Below are 20,095 nucleotides of genomic sequence, written 5' to 3' on the forward strand. Positions count from 1 at the left end.
TTCAAACTAGGTTGGCTCGAATTTCAAAGGGAATGGAGTAGAAAAATAAGGTGGTCTTAATCAACTGGTACAAGGCATTAGTCAGGTCACTGCTGGAACACTTTAAAACAGTTATGGGCCCTTATTTAAGGAATACTAGCACTGGAAGCAGTCCAGAGAAGGTTCACTAAACTGTTCATACGTGGAGGGGCTGTCTTACAAGGAGAGGGTGAGTGGGTTGGGCCCACACTCATTGAGGTTTAGATGTTTGAAAGGTGACATATTAAAAGATTCTGGATTGACAGGGTAGATGCAGAAAAGTTGTTTCTCTTGTGGGAGATTCGAGGACCTCAGGGCCTAATCTCAGAATAAAGGGTTGCACATTTAATCAGAAATGAAGAGGAATTTCCTCTCTAAGAGGGTAATGAATCTGTGGAATGCTTAACACAAGGGGCTATACCTCAACAGGGTCATAAAGTTCATTCAAAGTTGAGACGGACAGACTTTTAACCTTTAAGGGAATCAAGGACTGTGGGAAAAAGTTAGAAAAGTGGCATTGAGGATTATTAGGTCAGCTATGATTTGGAGATGCCGGTGTTGGACTGAGGTGTACAAAGTTAAAAATCACACAATACCAGGTTATAGTCCAACAGGTTTCATTGGAAGCACTGTAAAACTTCTACCAAAAATTCTGTGTCTTGCAATGGGGTACTCCACAATCATCTGATGAAGGAGCAGCGCTCCGAAAGCTAGTGCTTCCAATTAAACCTGTTGGACTATAACCTGATGTTTTGCGATTTTTAACTAGGTCAGCTATGATCGCATGGTGGAGCAATAGTGGAGCAGACTTGATAGGCAAAACAGCCTACTTCTGCCCCTATATCTTAACAGTCTCAGGATAACATTTACATGGAGAAACGTTGTAGAATGTGCTGTGCAGAGATGTCCAGCACATGAGTCAATTACCACACAGGTACAAATAATTAGGAAGGAAAATTATATGTTGCCCTTCATTGAAAGGAGGAGCACAGCATTAAAGTAGGGAAATCCTGCTACAATTGCACCGGTCGTTGGTGAGACAACACCAAGAATACTGTAGACAATAAAGTGTCTCTTTATTGAAGAACAGATAATCATTTTTAATGTTAAATAAAATCTCAAAACAGAATGGATGTAGGCCTCCTGACTTAGAAAAAGGGACATTACCACTACAGCCAATTTTAAGGAAGGATACACTTGCATTGGAAGCCATTCACTGAAGGTTCCTTTGTGGGATGAAGGGATTGTTATGTCAGGATGGTTGAGAAGATTAGGTTTTTACTCATTGTAGTTTAGAAGAATGAGAGACAATCTTACAGAAATATAAAAAGATTCTGAAGGAGCTTGCTTGTGAAATTGCAGAGAGGACATTTTTCCTCTTTGGGGAGTTTCTAATGAATTAAGAGATTTAATTTGCGACAATGAGGAGAAGTAATTTCTTTTCTGAGGAGGTTGTTAACCTTCAGAATTTTTTAAACTCAGAAATATGGTGGTGGGGGTGGTGAGGTGATCATTGAATATATTCAAGAGCGAGTTAGGCAGATTTTTATCTGCAAGGGAGGAATTGACAATGAAGGCAGGAAGGAAAGCGGAGATGAGGTTACAATCAGATCAGCCAAGATCTGAATGAATGCTGGAGCAATCTTGAAGGGGCAATTGACCTATTCCTCTCCACTCAATCTAATAATCAATTCCTAAACTGATCCATGTGCAACTCTACTGGTTACAGATTGCCAACATGGCAAAGTAGTAATTATCTTCACTTGCTGTTTCCTGCTCTTTGGCCAATTCTCCATCAATGTCAATATATTACCCCCAACACCATCCGCTCTCACCTTATGACTTAACCTTTTATGAAGTACCTTGTCAAATGCTTTCAGGAAGCCCAAATACAATACATTTATTGGTTCCCCTCTATTCGGTTGAGACTTCCTTGAAAAACCCTAATAAATTAGTCAGATACGATTCCCCTTTCACAAAGCCATGCAGACTCTACTTGATTCAATTATGGTTTTCTAAATGTGCTGCTATTGCTTCTTTAATAATTAATTCCAAACCCTAGAACTCTATGAGAAGCTAGGTAAGAGATTGCTGGGCCCTTTGGTGAGATATTTGCATCCTCAATAGCTACTGGCAAGGTGCTAGAAGTAACAAAGGGGATTGTGAGGGCAGAGCAGTGGACATGATCTATTTGGACTTCAGAAAGCCCTTCGACAAGGTTCCTCATGACAGACTGGTTAGCAAGGTTAGGTCACACAAAATAGAAGGAGAACTAGCTATTTAGATACAGAGCTGATTCAAAGATAGAAGACAGGGGGTGGTGGAGGATCACTTCTTAGACTGGCGGCCTGTGACCAGCGGTGTGCCACAAGAATCAGTACTGGGTCTGCTGCTCTTCATATTTTATAACGATTGGATGTGAACATAGGAGGTACAGTTAGTGAGTTTGCAGATGAAATCAAAATTGGAGGTGTAGTGGACAACGAAGAAGGTTACCTCAGAGAACAATGGGATCTTGATCAGATAGGCCAATGGGCTAAGGAGTAGCAGATGGAGTTTAAGTTAGATAAATGTGAGGTGCTGCATTGTGGAAAGGTAATGGTAAAGTGCTGGGGGTTACTGCTGAACAAAGAGACCTTGAGTGCAAGTTCATAGTTCCTGGAAAATGGAGTCACAGGTAGATAAGTTATGAAGATACACCTTCAGTATGCTTTCCATTATTGGTCAGTGCATTGAGTATAGGAGTTGCGAGGTCAAGCTATACAGGTCATTGGTTAGGCCACAACTGGAATATTGCAAGCAATTCTGGTCTCCCTATTATTGGAAGGATGTAGTGAAACATGAAAAGTTTAAGAAAATATGTTGCCAGGCCTGGAGAATGTGAGCTATAGGGAGAGGCTGAAAAGACTAGGGTTATTTTGTCTGGAGCATCAAAGGTTATGGGGTAACCTTATAGAGGTTTATAAAATCATGAGGGGAATAGATAGGGTAAATAAACAATGTCTTTTCCTTGGGTTGTAGGAGTCCAGAACTAGAGGGGATAGGTTTAAGGTGAGAGGAGAAAGATTTAAAAGGGATGAAAGGGGCAACTTTTTCATGCAATGATGTATGTATGGAATGAGCTGCCAGAGGAAGTGGTGGAAGCTGCACAACTACAACATTTAAAAGGCATACAGATAGGTATAGGAATAGGAAAGGTTTGGAGGGATATGTGCCAAATGCTGGTAAATAGGACTAAATTAGGTGAAGATTTCTGGTTGGCATGGACAAACTAGACCAAAGGTTCTGTTTCCATGCCATGTATCTCTATGAGTCGAGAGTGCGCTGCTGGGAAAGCACAGCAGGTCAGGCAGCATCCAAAGAGTAGGAGAATCAACATTTCAGGCATAAGTCCTTCGTCAGGAATAAGGCTTGTGGGCCAGGACTGAGAGATAAATGGAAGGGGTTTTGGGGGGGGGGGGGGGGGGGGGGGTGCTCCTCCAGCACTTCTCCAGAATCAAACAATTTTTTGAAAATTACAATCAACACAAACACTATCTTTGTAGCTACTTTTTTCAGGATCCTAACATGAAAGCTATCAGGCCCAATGAGCTTACCTGTTTTTAGCACTTTTAGTCTGTCTAATAAGACATCTCTGGTGGTAGCACTTAATTCCTACCTGGTATTCTTTCATATTAATAGGATGTTCGAAGTATCTTCCACCTTAAAAACTGATGCAAAATACCTATTTCAACCCCTTTACCATTTCATTGTTATTTTATTGTCAGTTTTTAATCCTTCGCAAGTTTTCCCTTCAAGTTATTTACTCTCTATTATTGTTTTGTCTCCTTTTGCTGGATTTTGATTTTATTCCAGTCTTCAAAGCTATCATAAACTTTCATCTCCTTATCTGCCTTTTCTTTCACCTTAATATTTGCCTTAACTTCCTTGGCTCTCTTAGAATATTAGAATGTTGTTTTATCTTTCTACTAAAGCTACGGCAGATGTAACAAATTCTCCTGGATAAACAGCCCATTTTGTCTCACTTACTTCCAATAAACCTAGCTTTCAAATTCCATGAAACGTTTGTATTGTGCACTTTTGACGTTGAATTCTCAAATGGAGAACATTACTTCAATATAAATGAAAATAAAAATATAAGTAGCTTACTTCTGAAATATATTGCTTTTGAAATACAAAAGGTCTGCTTAATTTTACTCTCAACATGTTATCCAATGAAAAATTGTTGTGAACCTTTGTTGACCTTTGAAGGTCAAGCAGTTTAGCAGCATACACAAGAGTTTTAGTAAAATCTGCATTTTGACCTTTATTTTCTTCTGGTAGTCCTAAGACTTGGTGTAAAATCCAACTCTCAGACAGAATTAGAAACACAGTGCATACACATATATCTCTGAAGGAAATAGGTGAAACTATCTGTAAGAAACAATAAAATTTGACATAACTGAGCTGCACAAGTTATCAGTTATATATATATAAAATTATATTATTTAAATGATCTTACCTGTAGACCATGAAGCATTTGCTGGGTTCTTTTGTTCCACCGCCTCTCTTCCTGATCCTGGTCACCTCCCACGGTTTCTTCTTCCTAAAAATGATAGCAAAATATATTGACATACAGTAAAACCACAGTAACTATGGATAAGGAATCATCATAATCATTGTCATCCAATGGACTATGCATAAATTAGAATGAAATAAAAAATTGTGACTTTCATCATTTTTCTCAAATTTTCAAATATATGTTGTGGTTCTGTTCGCCGAGCTGGAAGTTTTTGTTGCAAACGTTTCGTCCCCTGGCTAGGCGACATCAGTGCTTGGGAGTCTCCTGCGAAGCGCTTCTTTTGATGTTTCCTCCGGTGTTTACAGTGGTCTGTCCCTGCCGCTTCCGGTTGTCAGTTTCAGCTGTCCGCTGTAGTGGTTGGTATATTGGGTCCAGGTCGATGTGTTTGTTGATGAATGCCATGCCTCTAGGAATTCCCTGGTTGTTCTCTGTCTGGCTTGCCCTATGATAGTAGTGTTGTCCCAGTCGAATTCATGTTGCTTGTTGTCTGCTTGTGTGGCTACTAAGGATAGCTGGTCGTGTCGTTTCGTGGCTAGTTGATGTTCATGTATGCGGTATGCGGATTGTTAGCTGTCTTCCTGTTTGTCCTATATATAGTGTTTTGTGCAGTCCTTGCATGGTATTTTGTACACTACATTAGTTTTGCTCATGTTGGATATCGGGTCCTTCGTTCTGGCGAGTTGTTGTCTGAGCGTGGCTGTTGGTTTGTGTGCCGTTATAAGTCCTCGGGGTCGCAGTAGTCTGGCTGTCAGTTCCAAGATGCTCCTGATGTATGGTAGTGTGGCTAGTCCTTTTGGTTGTGGTATGTCCTCGTTCCGTGGTCTTTCTCTTAGGCAGAATGAGTCATCCTAGACAAATCTGATTACATCCAAAAAGCACAACAACTACTTGCAGATATCAACACCTATCAAATGAAGGAATTTGACCCCACACCACAACTCACCAATAGCATAAATAACACACTAAGGAATCTACAAAAAAAACGGACAGATAACCAGAGCTGACCTACAAAGAATGAAACCGGAAAGCAACAACACCCCCAGATTCTATGGATTATCTAAAGTACACAAACCAGACATCCCACTCAGACCCATAGTATCACTACCAGGGACACCATCATACAAACTGGCCAAAGAACTACAACAGAAACTGAAACACCTGGTCAGCGGATCCAAACACTCTATACAATCAACACAGGAATTCTTGGACATCATCAGAAATATACACATAGACAAAGAAGAAACCATGATATCATTCGACGTGACGGCACTGTTCACTTCGATTGACAAAACCCTAGCCAGAGAAACAATAACCAACCTACTGGACATACAGAACAGAAAACAGGACGCTGAACCTATCAACAAAGACGGCATACTTAAACTACTGGACATGTGCCTCACAACACACTTCACATTCAACAACCAGATATACGAACAAATCAACGGAACACCCATGGGATCACCAATCTCGGGACTCATAGCAGAGGCAGTTATGCAAAGGTTAGAACAAACAGTCCTACCACAAGTTCAACCCAAACTCTGGGTCAGATATGTCGATGACACGTTTGTAATCATTAAAAACACGGAAATAGAAAAAACACACCGATCATCAACGCCACACTCACAGGAATCTGATTCACGAAAGAAGAAAAGGACAACCAACTCCCATTCCTAGACGTGATGGTACAGAGAACACCGAACGGAGAATTCACTACAAGGGTATACAGGAAAGCCACACACACAGACCAAGTCCTAAACTATGAAAGTAACCACCCCAACACACACAAACGAAGCTGCATCAGGACACTATTCAAAAGGGCCACAACACACTGCAGCACACCAGAACTGCAAAAAGAAGAGGAGGAACACCTATACAAGGTATTCGCCAAAAACGGATACCCGCGCAACTTCATCAACAGATGCCTAAGAGAAAGACCATGGAACGAGGACATACCACAACCAAAAGGACTAGCCACACTACCATACATCAGGAGCATCTCGGAACTGACAGCCAGACTACTGCGACCCCTAGGACTCATAACGGCACACAAACCAACAGCCACGCTCAGACAACAACTCACCAGAACGAAGGACCCGATATCCAACATGAGCAAAACTAATGTAGTGTACAAAATACCATGCAAGGACTGCACAAAACACTATATAGGATAAACAGGAAGACAGCTAACAATCTGCATACCGCATACATGAACATCAACTAGCCACGAAACGACACGACCAGCTATCCTTAGTAGCCACACAAGCAGACAACAAGCAACATGAATTCGACTGGGACAACACTACTATCATAGGGCAAGCCAGACAAAGAACAGCCAGGGAATTCCTAGAGGCATGGCATTCATCCACAAACTCCATCAACAAACACATCGACCTGGACCCAATATACCAACCACTACTGCGGACAGCTGAAACTGACAACCGGAAGCGGCAGGGACAGACCACTATAAACACCGGAGGAAACATCAAAGAAGCGCTTCGCAGGAGGCTCCCAAGCACTGATGATGTCGCCTAACCAGGGGACGAAACGTTTGCAACAAAAACTTCCCAGCTCGGCGAACAGAACCACAACAACGAGCACCCGAGCTACAAATCTTCTCACAAACTTTCAAATATATTTATTCAGAAATGAACTTGAATTATAAATATATTTTGAAGGATTAAAAGACAAGTGAGCACACATCATCATTAAAATTTTCAGTGCTGATATTCTACTGCTGACATCATTCCTTGTCCCTTATGGCTGCTTTGCTCATCATTGAGATTCTTCTCACTCAGCACCACACAAGTGTGCAAATCACCTCTGGTGATCCTAGTCAGATAGCCAATGGAAATGTCCATTTTTCATTAGCAATAATGAATCGCATTTTGCTAACAAAATGCTGTTGTTATTTTGCATTTTAGTTAGAAATGTGATCACAGTATACACAAAAAATATACAAACTTGTGAAATTCAACTGTTTTGCAGGAATTTGGAGATCCATTTTAATGTTACTTTTAACTACAAAACATTTAACAAGGTTTTAATGCCAAGACACAGATTTTTAATCAGTAAGGGAATCAAGAGTGATGGGGAGAAGAAAAGCAGGAAAGTGGAGTTAAGCTTTATCAGATCAGTCATAATTTCATTGAATGGCAGAGCAGCCTCAATAGGCTGAATGGCTTCCTGCTGCTCCTCCAACTTATGGCCTTAATATTGTTCATACATACCACAGAGTTGGCCGTTAACTCTGACTGCAGTCCCTTAAGATACTAGTGTCATCAGTTTACAAAAAGGAAATCTTATTGTGAACAACCTGCCTATTTCCCAGAGTGACTGTCACCCATTCTTTTTTGACCTCGAGAGCCTAAAGCTGCAGTGCGACCATGTCTTTGAACTCACTATCAGCAAACCACAGTGCAGCACCACTCAACCTCAGAAACCCAGAGCTCAAGTTTCTGCAGTTGACAGCACTTCCTGCACAAGTGATCATCTTGAACACTGCTAAGGTTCATGATTCCATTCCATTTGACTTCTGTTACATGAACTTCATTCTCCTTTGGATTACTTATTTTATTCATATCAGTCCTTTCTTATATTCCTGATGTTTTACAATTAAATCCAAGCATAGATAAATCTTTTTAAAAATGTTTTTTCTAATTTACACCAAGTTAAAGACGTCCCAAACAGCAGTTTCTCGTTCAATGAACTTTCTGAAATGGGCAAAAGAAAAATAAATGTGCCTCCTCCCTGCCTCACCAAACTCCCCAATCAGCAGAGCTTACTCTTTGCAACAAGCGCCTTTCCCCCTCAATATCAAATTCCCATTTTGAGCCAAATTCCCAGATACATACATTCATTCTGCTTCTGTCTCATTCAGACAAAGTCTCCATCACACTTTAAATGAACTCTTATTAACAATCAGTGGACTGGAGATGAATGGAATCTATTTTCATTTGATGTCTACGCGCTTGAGGATCTGAAACCTGAATACAGGTTGAGTTAACTAGTTGTTATCAGGAACAACCACTTAACGTGCTCTTACTAACTTAGGTGGCAATAAAGTGGCTTCTTAATGCAAATATGACAACAAAATGGCTTCTCGGCTGCAAACTGACAATTCTGCTAAAAGCTGTGTAAAATGGCTTTTTAACCCTGTTATAGCTGCATAATTAACTAACCACAGGCTGTCTCAACAAAGACTAGCAGACAATGCTTCCTTTACAGCACAGAAATAACTAGACTAGATAGGACATTACTGGCCATCCTAACTGACCTTCAAGTGCATGTGCAAAGACTCTGTTCGTGAGATAAGAGTGGCTTGAGTGTTGGAAAACAAAAGTGATTCCAGGAAATATTGGGCTGAGATGCTGTCAATAAAGCTATTTCGTTAATTGATTGGTAATTGCCTGAATGTACTATACGATTATGGCCTGTAACTTTCTTTAAGAAAAGGATGAAAATGTCTTTTTTTTTAAAAGCAATGTGCGCAGTTCTTCTGAGGAACATGGAAATGTTTAACCTCCATCTTCCTGAACGATCTGTGCCCGGCCGTATGTGAAACAAAATATGAAGTCTTAAAGGACCAAATCGATTGAATGTTTATTGACTGATCACAGTACAGAGACACACACACACACCCCACCCCCCCCCCCCCCCCTCCCCGGACCAAGCCAGAAGTATTTGATTAGTATCTGACTTCCGTATGAACCAAGTGCAGATAGTAGGCACAGAAAGGACAGACCTGTTTTTGTGAAACAGCTCAGATGCTTACTGTCATCATTCACTCATGAACTGTACACAGCATCAGATGGTGAATCAATGACTTCAGAAAAAAATAAGGAAGACAAATAAAAGGATAAATCATCCTACAAATTTTGCTAAAAATATTTTGTGGCAAAAGTAATTTGAGCCAATTTGCTCGGAATAGCTAGTTAAAAAATATATCAATCAAATAACTGTATCCCCACCTCCTCTTCCTCTTCTTCATCTTTTTCTTTCTTCTCTGGTAGAATAGCAAGTTCTGGAACAAGGTCAGTGATGTGCAGTTGTTCCTCTGGAGGAAGCTCTACTGGTGGAATTTGCAGCTCTTGTTCTTGCTGCTGTGGCTGTTGTTGCTCATCTTGCTGCAGTAATGACAAACAGTTAAAACGTCAGATACACATGACTCCAACAGAGTTAGAGGAGCAGGAATGAAAGTTTCAGTATCAACCAGCAACACCAGAGGCCAAAATAAGTCACTTTTTTTCCCCCCCAAGGAGGAAACTGTTTTTCTCTCGAGGAGAAAGCAATACTTAATTATCATATTGAACTGAAGCCCAAGATCAAGTTTAAGAATTATAAAGGATACAACTTCCCAACAGCAGCACAGAACAGACTATATGATTCCCTCATTTTGACATGAAGCAAAGATATTTGTGTTGTCTAATATTATTGTTTCACCAAGGGACAGAAAGGAAAAGGTAGCAAACATTCCTCTCATCTTATTGAATACCTCCAGTTTTAAATTAGGAACGAAGTGCCTACTTCTATTAATGACAATAAAACCCATTATATAGCAGACATAATTTGTGGCACCCAAGTATTCGTGTGCTGTCTGGCTGTAATAGCTACATTTTGAAACTTAATATACCACTTTGATTTTATTTAACATTTTGCATGAAAATACCAATGATTTGTAAAATGCAAGAATTAAAGAATTATTTTTTTAAAAATTACTCACAGGTACTGTGGGTTCAGATTCCATTTCCTTTGATTTACGTTTAACGACTCTCTGTGGTGGCGGCATAATGGACTCATCTAGTGCAGTTCTACTGCTTTCCAATATGGATTCCTGTAGACGACTAGGCTCTTCCAAGATAGGTTCATCTAAATTTCAAAAGCATCAATAATTCTGATTTACACAGTTAAGCACTTGTTTTGTTAAACAAATTCAATTTCACATGAAAGCCATCTTGTGATATTTTCTTCAAATCGGAAAAACCCCATATGATGGAGAAGCCCAATTATATAGCATAAATAAAAACTCTTAACACAATCCTTTTGTATCCATGCAACTCAAACGAGCACAGGCACAACTATAGGCTGGGAGAGACCTGGCATACTATTTGCATTGTACAATTTTCCGTTAGGCTACTGAGGACTGATTGAAATGAAAAAAGAAGTAAATCAGGATTACAATGTGCACACCCAGACATTTCTTGTAACCAGTGTTTTAAGCGATTGTCCATTTGGACATGAACCAAATCAGAGACCTTTCCTTTGTAGTGTTATTTTCCAAGTGAATTCGTGCTTTCATACTATAATTAGTAAAATTAATTAAATTACTTCTTGAATCAGTTATTAATAATGTCCAGGTGTAACAAACATGAGTCCATATGTTCTTTTTCAGCTCTTGCCTGTTTCTTTTCCCAGTTTTTTTTTGTTGATTCAACTAAACTTACTAGACTCGAACAAGTTTTAATAATCCTTTCTCAGTCCAATGTAATTCATAAGTGTACTAGCAAATAGTTATCCTGTAGAGCAGACAAACTGCATATAGACTGTGCAGATTATATGCATTAGAGATTTTATACCATTCTTCCAAACAAACTGGCCCTCTAATGTATGAAACACTGACTTATGTCTTACTACCATGCTTGCATGAGGCAAATTTTTGATGATGACAATCCCAGATTTTGTTTTACTCAAATTGTGTGGCGAAGACGTTCCAACCTTTCCGGTAAATATACTAATGCTGAAATACACATGGCGCTTTGTCAAGCGAATATAGCAGTTTTGTTAACTGTTTTGAGTTTTTCCAACATTTCCATTTTTGAGATCCACATTTAAAGTTCTTTAAAAACACACTTTACATCAATTCATTTTCAAATACTGAAACATGGAAGCCATATTCAAGGTTCCTCGGTGACTCTCATCAATTGCCTACAGTATTTGTTCTTGGGGTACACTGTAGTTTTGCCATCTATTCGTATTAAGGCTCTCCAATTGAACTAGATTATTTATAAAATTGAAAAATCTCTTAAAAATCAGGTCAGAGCAAATCTTCAAATGACAGTACTAAGTGAATTAGTTTTGCCATTAGATAACAAACATTTAGGTGTGTACATTGCAATTACGATTCCAATGAACAACATTCCAGACACAATGGTGTCAAAAGAATCATTCACAATTGCCTAATCAATACAGCAATGCTTTACAAATATATGCAGATTTCAAGCAATTCTTTGCAAATAATATTAACTGGACATATTTTTATGGTGACCAGGAAGCAGCCATGGAAAAGACAAAAGACTTGCACAACAGGGATTTATTAACAGAAGCAGAAGAATATTGGGCAGTTTCTGATCATTCATTGACTTTCAAGTCAAACCAGTATGTCATCAATCGAGCATTTATATTGTGGTTGCACACAGGTAAAGAAATTAATTAGGCAATTCAATAGATATAAAGAGCATGCAAATATACAGTCGACTGAGAACTTAGTGTCAGGGTGAAACATGGCTGAAGCACTAAGAGTTAAGAGAAACATACTGAAAATAAGCTTAATTCAGAACAGCTTAGACCTATAGGACGCGAGATATATTTAGCTACTCAAAGGGACAAAACCATAGCAATATATGTAAAGTAGAAACTCTTAATGCTGCAGAGAAATAATTACTGCAAATGGGAATTTGCTTCCATTTTCAAGGGACATGGTTACTGCTCATTGGCGTAGCAGCAACTTGATTAGCCTTATAATGTAAGGTGTTTGCCCCAATTGACGAACGTCTTATCTTCTAATGAAACATCAATTTTGTAAGTATGGTTATGTAACAAACTGTATGTGTGACTAATAAGCCTAACTAATAAGGTGTATAAGTAATTAAGTTTTTGTTAGTTAAACAGTCTCTCTTGAGCTGTGTCCCCTATATATAAGAATAAAGTCTTTGCCTTGTTTAGATCTTTAACCCCTGTTGAATTGAAACAGTGCAACAGGAAGCACTTCAAAACGATATTTGGTTGCAACTCAAAATAAATTCTGAATGAGTTTACGTTAATACTACTATGTACATTCAGAATGGATTTCAACACTTTCATATTTGAGGTGACTCAAAAGGGACACACAGCTGATTAGGAATATAATTACTTGGCAAAACCAAATTTCCATGGCAAGTTACAATAATCTCAAATCCAAATGCTATATGAAGGCAAAATAAAGGCAGTAATACAGTGAAACCGCATTGATGAGAGATATAAGCAACTGAGCTCGTACCAATTATGTCACGCTGCTGCTGTTGTGGATGCTGCTCCTCCCTTGGCACTTCTGGATTTTCAATCTCTTTCAGGAATTGTTCCAAGTTGTCTGCTTCACCTCCTTTTCTCTTTTTTCTTAGCTCATCTGGAACAATTGGCGTGAGGCAGCGCGTAAAAAGCTACGCAAAAAATAAAGTACAAGTTCACAATTAAAATTATTTATTATTGTCTGGTGTTGAGTTACACATGTTCTTAAAACTAAAGCAGCTTCTATTGCTTAATACATCAAGAGACACAAAATCCATGACAGTTTAATATCCTAAATATGACTTCTGAACAAAAAAAATGTATAGTGTTTTTGAAATGTAGGTAAAGAAACTGTTAAAATGGAACTTAAGTATCTTTTGCACAAAGAAGTTTTGCATTCAACTATAGACCGGTGAGCCCAACATCGGTGGTGGGCAAGTTGCTGGAGAGAATCCTGAGGGACAGGATTTACATTTACTTAGTAAGGCAAGGCCTGATTAGGGATAGTCAGCATGGCGTTTTGTGTGGCAAGTCATGTCTCACAAATTTGATTTGAGTTTTTTGAAGAAGTAACAAAGAGGATTGATGAGGGCAAAGCGGTGGACATGATCTATATGGACTTCAGTAAGGTATTCGCCATGGGAGACTGGTTAGCAAGGTTAGATCTCAGAATACAAGAAGACCTAGCCATTTGGTTACAGAACTAGCTCAAAGGTAGAAGATAGAGGGTGGTGGTAGAGGATTACTTTTCAGACTGGAGGCTTGTGACTAGTGGTGTGCCACAAGGATCGGTGCTGGATCCACTGCGTCATTTACATAAATGATTTAGATGTGAACATAGGAGGTATAATTAGGAGGTTTGCAGATGATACCAAAATTGGAGGTGTTGTGGACAGCGAAGGAGGTAACCACAGATTACAACGGGATCATGATCAGATGGGCCAATGGGCTGAGGATTGCAAATGGAGTTTAATTTAGTTAAATGGGAGGTGCTGCATTTTGGAAAAATAAATTAAAAGCAGGACACTTAATGGTAAGGTCCTAGGGAATGTGCTGAACAAAGGGACCTTAGCGTGCAGGTTCATAGTTCTTTGAAAGTGGAGTTTCAGGTAGATAGGGTAGTGAAAAAGACCTTTGGTAGGATTCCCTTTATTGATCAGTGCATTGAGTATCAGTGTTGAAATGTCAGGTTGTGGCTGTACAGTACATTGATGAGGCCACTTTCAGAATACTGCATTCAAATCTGGTCAGAGCACTGTTCATATGAGTCGGGAGGTCATGTTGCGGCCGTAAAGGGCATTGGTTAGGCCAATTTTGGAATATTGCATGCAATTCTGGTCTCCTTCTTATCAGAAGGATGTTGTGAAACTTGAAAGGGCTCAGAAAAGATTTACAAGGATGTTGGGAGATTTGAGCTACAGGGAGGGGCTAGATAGGCTGGGGCTATTTTCCCTGGAGTGTCGGAAGCTGAGGGGTGACCTTATAGAGGTTTATAAAATCATGACAGGCATGGATAGGATAAATACAGAAAGACTTTTCCCTGTGGTGGGGAAGTCGAGAACTAGAGGGCAAAGGTTTAGGGTGAGAGGGGAAAGAAATAAAAGAGACCTAAGTGGCAACATTTTCACGCAGAGGGTGGTGCGTGTATGGAATGAGCTGCCAGAGGAAGTGGTGGAGGCTGGTACAATTACAATATTTAAAAGGCATGCAGATGGGTGTACGAACAGGAAAGGTTTAGAGGGACGTGGGCCATCCTGGCAAATGGGACTAGATTAGGTTAGGAAAATTGGTCGGCATGGACAAGTTGGACTGAAGAATCTGTTTCCGTGCTGTACATCTCTGACTCTGTGACTAAAAGTTGTTGAAAAGTTATAATATCTCAAAATTATGCCCTCTGTAATCAAAACACAGACATTTAAACAATTCAGTTACCTTAAGCAACCTGTTATTCCAAAGAGGCTGAGCTGGAAGTGAGAACAATTTCTCCACACCACCGGTTTCTTTCCACATCATAAGTTTCTTGGTAGGTGGTGCAAGATCCAACGTAGTTACAATGTCAGAGTAGTCACTTAACTGTGCCCGAATTGTTTTACTGTCCAGTTCTTTTACACTATCAACAATCAGTTTCCGCTTTCTTTTGGCTTTTGTTTCCTTAACTGCAATAAATCATTCCAATTTAAGTTTCTGTACAAAAAGGCCTAAAACTGCAAGTCAACAAAGCACGACCAAATTGGTCAGTAGAACTATAATTTATTTCTCAGCTGTTGATTTGATATTAAATCTAATGAAGCCCTCCACAAATATAAAACAAAACAGAACCTAAAAGTCACGATACAGTTTCCTCCAACAATGTAAAGGATTCAAATTGAGACAAAGATGCATCACTGGGAGCTGGTGAGTGTGACAATCTTAAACATAATTTGTTAAAAATCTGAAGTCTAGCTTCTTTTTGCAATTTAACAATTAACTAAATATTATATTTTAAGTTATATTTTATTGCAGCCTAATTAAGTCTATTCAAGGTCTACACAGGCTTTTTTTTGTGTATTTTTAAACTATGGATTGAAACGAGAAAGAACTGTTTGAAATCCAGGAACTACAAGGATGGCTGCATGTTTTGACAGTAAAGAATTTGACATCTATTGTGAATGCTGTTTGTTCAACTGTGGGTTCCAGCAATGTGCATACGAACTGCAGCCAAGAAGTTGTTTACAAGTGAAGTTGATTGGCTTGTAGACCAATTATCAATGACAAAAAGTCCTTTAACTACCAACAAGGTAATTGGTTGTCAGACAGCTGAATAGCTTTGAATGTGAGTCAAAGTCTGAAGAAGGGTCACTAAACCTAAAATGTTGACTTTATCTCTCTATAGATGCTGCTAACCTGCTGAGTTACCCCATCTATTTCTGATTTATTACAGAGAGACGCTAGTCAGACCAAAAACGAAATTAGTCTCCAGCCCACAAAAACTCTTGGTTTTTTTGCAGCAACTCACATTAAACCTGAAGGAAAACAGCTCATCTTTTCTTCAGCAGATGCTGCAAGTTGTCTCTTTCATGAATGAAGTAGCCACCCTGTACCTCTTTTGAACTCGTGGAATCATTCAGTAAAAGGTTGATGAAAGAACTTGGATCAGCAAAAACCAGCTAAACAGATCTTGTGAACAAAGACTATGGAAATGCTTTTTCAGATTTACCTCACCCATGTGTTTTCCCCCCTCCCCATTTATATTTGTGTACAAGTGTGCGTCAGGGGAAGTTTATAAGGGGATTCGAGTTTTAATCTGTTGATTTTAGTTATTTAATTTAATAATTTACCTGCAGCTAGAATCTAATGACCTGTTAAAACTAATGATTCTTGTTAAGTCCAGAAACCTAGGCAGTGTTTTCTACCAATCTGGATCTAAAAATCAGGTAGTTTGCAGATTTTGCATATTTCTTTTAAAAAAATTCAACTTTTGTGATGACTCTAAGAATATTGAAGCTTGATTTCCAGCACACTACCCTAGTGAGTCATGACACATCATTATGAAAATGGACAAAAATAGAACAACAGGATGAAAATGCCTAAATTAATTGACTTAATTGAAGTGTACAAAATAAGATTGCTTGGGACATCTGGTCCCCATCCTAAGGTTAGGAGCACAATTTTGAGGCTAAAATGGTTAGGGGGACTTGAGACAAACGAAGGGTGATGGGTGCCTGGAACTCACTGCTCTGCTTGATGGTTAAGGCAGAAACCTTCAACAATTTAAAAGGAACCTGGCTCTGCACCCGCAGCACTGCAACCTGCAAGGCTATGAACCAGGTGCTGGAAAGTAGGATTAAAGTGGGTAGCTAGTTTACACAGCCAGAGCAGAGATAATGGGGTGAATGGTCTCTTTCTGTGGTGTAACCTTTCTGGAGTATCTATCACATGTATACAACAGAATATGCTGATTAAAGAACGATGCTGATATTGTGAAAATTCATGGTTTCTATTTCCTGTATCACTGCAGTATTGCTAATTGCTATTAACACCGGTATATCATGATCATGAACACTAAAATTTATTGTTGAAACATTAATCTTGGGATTTGTTCCTCTGGTTTTGATATTTTACCTCCTTATGATAGCACAGCTCTTAAAGAAAGAACTCACCAGTTATATCAATTGGCTCCAAAGCAAATGCTTCTTCTTCATTTGGTACTAAAGTTGTCTGATCAGTCATTGTCGGTAGAGGTTCAACTGGATCATCAGAATCCGGACTGTCTGGCCCACCCACTGGTTAAAAATGAAGTTTTAAACTCTTAATTTCCATATTCGCAGTGCATCAAAAATACTGTCAAAATAATTCAAGTTCTGTTTATGCATTGCGTAAGGATTAAAAGATCAAAAGAATTCTCAATACTCACTGGACATAACATCATCTTCATCATCATTATGAATAGGTTCCTCTGGCATTAAAACTCCTCCATCAGGTAGCACCGGCGGATCATCAAAAATACCACCATCATCATGACTTAAAAGTTTGTCATCTGGTGAGAAAACATTTTTGAATCAATTTGAGAAATTAAAAACAAGTATATGTTAAAACAAAACTTCTGATAAATGAAATTGTGCAATTTTGAAGCTGGGACAGGAACAAAGACCCTTGGGAGATTCCTATACACACATAATGAGAAGTAAATATGGGGTGTTCAGCTTTATAAATAAAGGCACAGTATGAAAGTAAGGAAACTGCAATAAGTTCGAAATTGCTGATTGGGCCTAACACTTTAGAAAGCATGGTCTGGCAGATGAAATGTACTGGAATGCTAAACGAAATAAAAGTAACTAAGGGGAAAACAGATTTGACTGGAACAAGTTTCTCTAATCAAGGATACAAATTTATGAGGATTGGTAAAAGAACCACAAGTAACAAGAGGACAATTTTTGAAATTCTTAGTCTAATACGATGGACAAGATGGGCAAAACTGAAAGGACAGCTTTCGAAAGGGATGCAATAGTTCGCTCGTGTATGAGGAAACAATGGGTGTCTGGTATTAATAGCTTTTCTGAAGAACAGGCTTATGGGCAAAATGACTTATGGGCACCTTCTATACTGTTTATCCAATAAAATCAAAGCACTGCCAATGGAAATAAATGCTTGAAACATTTCATTGTCACATTTGATATTATACTTTGGTCAAAAAACAGTGTTGCTGGACTTGGACACTCATTCAGAGGAGCTAAAACCAGCTACAAATGAAAGCTATCTCCAATTGAACTGCAAGTAAAATTGGGAATATATGAATGTCCTTCAAAATATATTTAAAACTAAACATGCTCTGGACAGTGTTCCTCATTTTAATTAGTTTGGTTTTCTGGAATATTCACAATTTCTACATGTACTTATTACATGAAGTGAAGAATTAAAGACATACCAAGAATTCCACCATCAATTCCATCTCCAAATCCATCATTTTTGAGGGGATCGTCATACGCCAAATGGTTACTTTTCTCAGCCAGCTGGGCTGTGGTGTTTTGCACTGGCTCCAACAACAGATTAGAATCACTGGTGCTTCCCATTATATCCTCTTCAAATGTGCTGCCTTCTCGCATGATCTCACGATCATCAACACCAAAATCACCTTCACACAGGATGAAAATTCCACATCATCCATAAAATTTTAATATCACAGTATCAAATCATTATCTTAAACTGATAAATTGATGAAACAGGGCAACCAGAACTGGGCACAGGAATTGGCAGTATAAGCCATGTACCCATGAATGCAATCCCTGGCAGTCACTGGAAGGAGGATTTCAGCATGACATTTCAGGGCTGCATTAGTCCAAAGGCTCACTATGAAGCTTGTGCAGAGTATCCCTGCATGGTTATACTCATGATAAGAGGTTTCAACAGAATAATTATTTTAAACAATAGACTGAACATAATCTCGACTGGTCAACTGTTGCTTCTTATCATGCTTCTGATATTTAGCGGGAGATGTACTGGTGCATTGACTTCAGGTTAACACAAAACTGTAGTGCTGATCACATCATTGAGCTGAAAGAGTTTGTCTGAAATTAAGTAAATCTGACCCATTTTGAGCAAAAGCCTTTCGGTTGGCATAATTCCCAAAATTAAATATCTGGAAACAAGGTGGGTTGGAGCCACAAATAGAAGTTTCCATTTTAACCCCTCCCAAACATGCTTCTTACTTGACAAATGGTATTAAAAATCAAAGCTAAAATATTTACCCTTCCCAATCTACCCTGTCTCATCAACACAAATGTACATCCGTAGCAAAGTTATCAAGTCACCAGCTATACAATAGCTGAAAGACAAAAGTGCTGTACCAACTATTCAGCTTATTTTTAATGATTTAAAAATGAAAATTTCCATTTGTGGTATTATTATGAAGCAGTTAATGGATATGAAATAAATGGGTTAACAACTGAAACAGCAATTAATGAAACTCTGGCATTACCACTAACTTCTACTGCTAACAAAAGCAATGCTACTGACTGAATTCATACTATTATTAGAAGAATGAAGTTATGAAGGAAAAATTCAGAAATGTCTCTATGTTTAGGGGCAAATCTCAATTCTCACCAAAGTCATTGTCCTGAAGTAAAGTTATGTTGCCCACTTCCTCTCGCATCGTGATCTCTTCCACTCTACTCTGATTCAAGGTAAACTGTTGAGCCACATCAATATCACTAGAAAACAGATTATTATTGATTCCGTTAAGCAAAGATCTGAAGTTATACAAATCAAACTTATCTGACAAAAACTGAAGACAACTTAAAAAAAAATGAAATCTTACACCAAATGTGATTGGTGTAAATTTATACTTATCTTTGCAGATATAATTCTGGGCAAATTAAAAAATGGGAGCGCTCACAAATAATAATCACAAATCTCTTACTCCAAAAAGATTAACATCCAAACTATTTAGATATCACAACTATCCCTGAACATTAAGTAGTAAAGAAAAAGTAATACCAACAAAATGTCAAATAGTTCATTTCACATGGCCATGTAGCAGTGAGGCTAACAAAAAGAATTCAGATACTGTTTGTGGTAAATATTAACAAATTTCTCGAGTGAGAATCTTCGGCTATTAATGCCACAGAGAGTGATGTCACTGATTGCTAATTTATATGGATGAAGTTCAAGCTTATATCTTTAAAATCGGTAATTATAAATTTTTAAAGATTATACCAATCATACATTACACAGATTTATTCTTTGTGCATTTGAACAAAGTACAATTTCTATATTTGTACA

General features: G+C 38.5%; 1 protein-coding gene across 3 annotated transcripts in view; it reads right to left on the minus strand.

Moving 5' to 3' along the window:
* rad21b (RAD21 cohesin complex component b) overlaps positions 1-20,095 on the minus strand; it is a 52,521-nt gene that overhangs the window by 9,359 nt on the left and 23,067 nt on the right. For all 3 annotated transcript variants that reach the window (XM_087986048.1, XM_043688995.2, XM_087986047.1), the window contains exons 5-13: positions 19,418-19,524; positions 18,243-18,449; positions 17,232-17,354; positions 16,978-17,100; positions 14,771-14,994; positions 12,831-12,990; positions 10,299-10,444; positions 9,547-9,702; positions 4,520-4,603 (exon numbers count right to left, since the gene is read on the minus strand). In XM_087986048.1, coding sequence (XP_087842174.1) covers positions 4,520-4,603; positions 9,547-9,702; positions 10,299-10,444; positions 12,831-12,990; positions 14,771-14,994; positions 16,978-17,100; positions 17,232-17,354; positions 18,243-18,449; positions 19,418-19,524 — 1,330 coding nt within the window. The remainder of the gene's footprint in view (positions 1-4,519; positions 4,604-9,546; positions 9,703-10,298; positions 10,445-12,830; positions 12,991-14,770; positions 14,995-16,977; positions 17,101-17,231; positions 17,355-18,242; positions 18,450-19,417; positions 19,525-20,095) is intronic.

This window comes from Chiloscyllium plagiosum, unplaced genomic scaffold (assembly GCF_037043375.1).
Source record: "Chiloscyllium plagiosum isolate Xiang-an unplaced genomic scaffold, Cpla_swu_hap1 HiC_scaffold_4, whole genome shotgun sequence".
NCBI classification, from domain to species: Eukaryota; Metazoa; Chordata; class Chondrichthyes; order Orectolobiformes; family Hemiscylliidae; genus Chiloscyllium; species Chiloscyllium plagiosum.